This window comes from Hyperolius riggenbachi, chromosome 6, assembly GCF_040937935.1.
Source record: "Hyperolius riggenbachi isolate aHypRig1 chromosome 6, aHypRig1.pri, whole genome shotgun sequence".
In the NCBI taxonomy this organism is placed as follows: domain Eukaryota; kingdom Metazoa; phylum Chordata; class Amphibia; order Anura; family Hyperoliidae; genus Hyperolius; species Hyperolius riggenbachi.
In genome coordinates, this window is record NC_090651.1 from 319,180,279 (window position 1) to 319,186,278 (window position 6,000).

At 44.6% G+C, this 6,000-nt stretch overlaps 1 protein-coding gene across 4 annotated transcripts in view; it reads right to left on the reverse strand.

Annotated features, from left to right (window-relative positions):
* Positions 1-6,000, reverse strand: part of TBC1D17 (TBC1 domain family member 17) — a 112,036-nt gene that overhangs the window by 34,768 nt on the left and 71,268 nt on the right. For all 4 annotated transcript variants that reach the window (XM_068241363.1, XM_068241362.1, XM_068241361.1 and 1 more), the window contains exons 8-9: positions 5,752-5,883; positions 5,452-5,555 (exon numbers count right to left, since the gene is read on the reverse strand). In XM_068241363.1, the coding sequence (XP_068097464.1) occupies positions 5,452-5,555; positions 5,752-5,883 (236 nt within the window). The remainder of the gene's footprint in view (positions 1-5,451; positions 5,556-5,751; positions 5,884-6,000) is intronic.

Below are 6,000 nucleotides of genomic sequence, written 5' to 3' on the forward strand. Positions count from 1 at the left end.
TGTCTGTACAGCTTCCTCATATATCTGCACATCTGATGTTCTGGTCTTAGAGTAGACCTTTGATAAAATATCTCTGGAGCAACTGAGGGTAAGGCTGCATTCTATGACCGCCTTTGCAGTACAGAGTTTAAATAAGGTGACTGCAGAGAGCACTGTCAGGTCCTGCTGCATCTGGACATCCTGGTATGATAGGCTGACCACAGCCAACAAAGCCACACCACACCAGAATATACTCCAGCCACTGATCTGTATGTCAGGTAGTCAGGCACATGAAATAGCCATTAGGTCAGAACTCTCTTTGGAACCCTGTCTCTTGCGGTTACCACTGCTTTCCTGTATGTGACCCCCTTATCGGAATAATAAAATGTGTTGCATGGAACCACAGCCCTATCTCTGCCAGTTCGACCTGGACTCCTAAGCCTACGTTCACCTGAGAAGATAGACGATTAGTTGGTAAGTGGATAACTATTGTATTGTGGATAACTTACAGTGTTCCATCAAGTGTCCTCCACTGCTGTTAACCTCAATCTCCACATGGAGTACTGGGTTATTTCTAACTTGCCCTGACAGGTGCTGCTGTGCATGCATTCTTGGTAGGAAGTCTAGCTGCGGAGAACACCATGGTCAGCTTCAACAGAGAGTTCAGAATATAATCAGTGGACTGGTAAGAAACAGGAAGAGGTGTAGCTCCAGTAGTAGTGGTCGGGCTTTCACAGTTGGAAGTCTAGCTACAAAGAACACTATGGTCTGCTCCAATTAAGAGATCACAATATGTTCAGTTGGACTGGTGGGAAACGGGAAGGGGTGCAGCTTCAGAAGGTGTGGTTGGGCTTTCACAGATGGAAATCCAGATGCAGGGAACCCCATAATCTGCTCCAATACAGAGTTCAGAATTTGATCGGTGGACTGATGAGAAACTGGAAGAAGTGAAGCTTCAGAAGGTGTGGTTGGTCTTCCACAACTGAAGTCTAGCTGCAGGGAATACCATAGTTAAAGGGAACCAGAGATGAAAGATTCACACAAAATAAACATATTAGTCGATGGCTTGTAAAGAATAAATGCTCTACCTGATAATTTCGCCACTCTGGTGTGCCTTATTGAGTGTTTTTTATCCATTATTGCTCCAGGAAAAATCTAATATGGCTGCCGGCTCATATCCCTTCTGCTTCCAGGTTATGAGCTGTTCTGGATGTGCTGTCTAGCCTCTATGAGACTATAGACAAGCAGGGCTGCTGCTGCAGCCTTTCATCTGTGTGCTTTCAACTTTATTATTCTGGTATGCTGTGTGGCTGCCTGTAGGAAGCGTCTCTCATAGAAATAAAACAGCATACAGTAGATAATGATGACTGGCTGCACAGTGCACACAAATCACACAGCCACATATATCTGTTCAGAGTTTCTTTCTGCAGGAGCAGCCCCTCCCATGTCATCAGCTCTGAGTATGCAAAGTAGGAAAGCTGAGCCAGGAGAGGGCAGGCTTGGGCTTGAAAAGACATCACAGAAGACTGACTCAGCTATAATGATTCCAGGTCAACCTAGACTAAATGCTCAGTCGGGGATTCTTATCACAGCTGATAACAGGTAGATTTAGCAGAGAAGAATGAAACTAAAAGCAGGGTGGGTGTTTACTGTCATGTTCCCACTGATAAATGTAATAAAATACATGAGGGTGCTTCGTCTCTGGTTCTCTTTAAGTCCAATAGAGCATTCAGAATATGTTCCACTGGACTGATGGGAAAACAGCAAGGAGTGTAGCTTCAGTAGGTGTGGCTGGGCTTGCACAGCTGGAAGTCCAGATGCATCATGGCTTTTTGCAGCCTTGTTTTAAAATTGAGCACTACAGAGAAGGTGGTCAGGCTACACAGAATGCACCTAGGATTTTCTAGTGTTAATTTAGCTTAATACTAAACAGAGACAAGTACATTTGCTGAGGCACTCACACACGCTCATCACATTGACACATTGTTTTGTCATTGACCTGATACCTGCAAAATGTGTTATCTTATCTTCAATGATGTGCAATAAACTTATCAGTCCTAAAGGTTTTGGGTGGTTCATCAGGAGAGGTAAGCCTTTCAGTTGTCTCTCCTTTTTAGCAGTTGTAAAGCATTTTATTTCCCCTTGAGCATCTCCTACCTTCCTTATGTCTTAAGTTTACACCTCTGGAAGGAGGTTTTTCTTTTTAGATTAGTATCTTCAAGGCTAAACTATCAATGCAAAAGCATGGCCATTGGGGTTTCAGCCCTTTTACGAGTGGGGGTGGAAAGAATCCCCTGCATGCGCACATGGTGGTTGCCACATAGTGGCAGCTTAAAAAGCGTGAGTATCCCTCTAGTCCTGGTTGGTTTCCTTATGTGTTCTCGGTCTCTGGAACTCCCTCAAGCTACATTTGCAGTCTAACAACCAGGGTCCTCCTTCATCTCAGGACTCCTTAGTTGAGAAAAAGACAGCAGTAAAACTAGGATAGGGCATTCTAACTTTTCTCCTCTTTATTCAAGATAGAACAAGGTTTTGGCCGGATTGCAAGTTTCATCTGCATTTCATTACATTGGTCATGCAGTGTGAATGTCGCCATGGCTACTGTCCAGACATTGGACCATAAGGTCTTTTGGGAAGAAGTGAAAGACTGTATGTACTGCGTGATGCACTGTTATACTGGATGATGCAATATAATTTCAGGAAATCAAACAATAAATCCTATTTTATTCAGCCTAAGGCAAATCTGCTTTCAGTTTATCTTAAAGGATATCCAAGGTGAAAAAGGAAAAGTTGATCCTTACTTACCTGGGGCTTCCTCCAGCTCCTAGCAGTTGATGTGGTCTCTGCTGCAGTTCCTTTGCCCTCCAGTGCGCTCCTGTTCTGCACTTGTGCAGTTCACAAAGATTTAAACTGCCCAAGAAGAGAACCCTCCCGACCACAGCAGTGTGAGCAAGAGAGGTGCATGGACATGTCTGTGCTTGCGCAGAAGCCCGCAATCACAGCTGTGGTCGGTGATCTTACTGAGGGGCTAGCGGCTCACTGCAGGGCAGCGGAACTGCAACGAGGGAACAAATAGACTGCTAGAAGCTGGAAGAAGCCCCAGGTAAGTAAAACGTAACTTTTACTTTTCAGCTCGGATAACCTTTAAAGGACAAGTGAAGTGAGAAGACTACGGAGACTGCCATATTTATTTCCTGTTAATTCCAGTTGCCTAGCAGTCCTGCTGATCTATTTGGCTGCAGTAGTGTTCGACTACCCCCAGAAACAAGCATGCAGCTTATCTTGTAAGTTCTGACAATAATGTGCTAATCTGCTGCATGCTTGTTCAGGGTCTATGGCTAAATGTATTACAGAGGCAGAGGATCAGCAGGACAGCCAGGCAACTGGTATTGCTTAAAAGGAAATAAATATGGCAGCCTCCATATCCCTCTCGCTTCAGTTGTCCTTTAAAGAGACACTGAAGCGAGAAAAATTCTCCCTTCAGAGCTCACAGTTAGCTATCCGGCGGCTAAAAGGGGGTCCCTTCACCCCCAACCTACCCCCCCCCCCCCCACGCAAAATCAAAGACCAAATTGATCGTAGATTTTGCTGCTCCTAGAGGCAGGGCTAACGGCTGCAGCCCTGCCTCACCGCCTGCCTCACAGCGCGTCTATCAGCGGTGAGGCAAGTGAGGCAAGGCAGCGTCAAGTGAGTAGATCAAAATCTACCTCAAGACTGACTACAAATATGAAGACAAATCTGTTACTATATTGTTCCTCAAAAAGAGTGAAACTGAATTTAAAAAGGAACTCAGGGATGAGGTACATAAATGTACTATCCCCAATAATATGATTTCAGAGACTGTCGAAAACAGCAATTCAACTGTTAAATCCTCTGTGTGCCATGGAGTAACTATAAAAGCTTTCAGAATTGAAAAAGAGGAATCCACACTCACTACAGCTGCTGACTTAGGCACTTTTTGTTGACCAGAGGAAGCAGGCCAGTACCTGTGAAACGTGTTGTCTTTGTTTTACATCATTAAAATTGCTTTTTGGACTATAAGACTCCCTTTTCTCCCCGAAAAGTGTGGTGAAAAAGTCACTGCGTCTTATGGTTCAAATGCAGAGTTTCGGACTTGTGAATGCCTGCCAATACAAACCTCCGACCAGCCTCAATGTTGGGAACTCCCTGTACTGTGCCCATGCAAAGGCAGACATGGGGAGAAACAGTCGACACGGGGAGACACAAAGGGGCAGAGGACACAAAGCGGCATATAGGAGGACACAAGGAGGACGGACACAAGGAGGACGCAGATACATGCAGGACACAGGAGGACACAAGGGAGACACAGGACACAGGGAGACACAAGAGGTACAAGGGGACATGAGGTACAAAGGGGGCATGAGGTACAAAGGGGGCATAATACACAAGATACCCCTTCACCAGGGATGCACCAAGTTTGGTATATATTTTTCATCTGATTTTTGTCCTCTAAACCTAGGTGTGTCTTATGGTCAGGAGCGTCTTATAGTCTGAAAAATATGGTACTTCTATCTATGTGGTTTGTTCATTGATGGAGGCAATATATAATTACTCCTATACTATATGATGTAAAGTTAAGAGATATTCTGGGCGCCTCCTACACATTTTTTTAGCCACAGTCCAACCCTTCGGGGTAGTATCTTGTACACCATGTGTCCAAATACCTAAGGAGGGTGACCGACCAGCACCTGCCTAACGTATCTCTGATACCGAACAGGAAAGGTTATTTTCCTGCAGGCTCTGTCGGTGATTGCAGGAGTGCAACCCACCCTTGTGAGTAGGCATGATCACAGATATGCAAATTGTTCCAATTTGATGCAAATTTATATGCAAATTTATGCAGCTTGAAAATTGACCAATCAATTTAAACCTGGGTTTAAATTGATTGGTACATTTTCAAACTGCATACATTTGCATAATTTCGGAACAATTTGCATCTCATTGATCATCCCTACTTGTTAAGTATAATTTACTACTCTTATCTACTTATCTACGTCATCTAACGATACTGGACCATTGGGCTCCTGGTCTCTCTCATTCCAGAACCTCGGAGGTTGTATTCACAACCACCAGGAACTCTCCCATACTCCTTATTTATCGCTTACTTCCTCTCTCTGCTTTCCCATTGTCGCTTTTGTCCTTGAAGCTGTAGTGCATGTAACTTGTATCCTCTTCCTTACAGATAATTCAGCCGTTTTGCTACAAAGGCCATTTAAAACGTCTACAGCTGATGGCTTTTTGAATGACAAAATAAATTCATGAAACGTTTACAATTGTTATTCCTATTCTGAGCCCAATCCAATGACACTTCACGGAGCTCTCCTTTAAGCCATATGTCCGGTCTGCTCTATGCCAGAAACTGGAAAGACAGCAGAGCAGCAGGAAAGAAGGTGCACTTGCAGCCTACTCCACTAGGGGGCTCACACAATCATGCAGTAGTCACACGCTTACGTTTTCCTGCGAATTAAAGCTTTCCTCTCCTCTGCTGTGCTGTCCCACGGATAATAACCCAGGAGAAACTTCCAGGCATCTTTCCGAAGCGCTGAACACAAGCCCTAAAAATAAGACGAACATGCCATTTATTAGATCCTAATGTGCTTCATATATATCTGCAGTGAGCTTCAGCTGTTCCTTTGCTGGGAAACAGCTCCATCTTGTGGGCAAAGAAGGAAGTGCAGGAACAGAGCAAGGTCTGCAGTGGATGCTGCAGTGTCAGGACCTGATTTTTTTTTTTCTCCCAGCATCACTCACCCCAGAAAATATCCTCTTCTTCACCCCGTCCACATCTATCACTCGTCCTTCAGAGTCAATGTGAGATTCCCATTCTTGCTCGCTGACGGCTGCCTGGCGCTGTATGACTGGCCGCTCGCCCAGCTCCACTTGCTGCAATAGATTTTTGGGGGGGCTTTTAGGCTATGGCGTAAAACCCACAATGACAATCCACAAGAATCTCAATATCACTTAACACACTAAACAGCTGTAATTACAGAATTCCTTCCA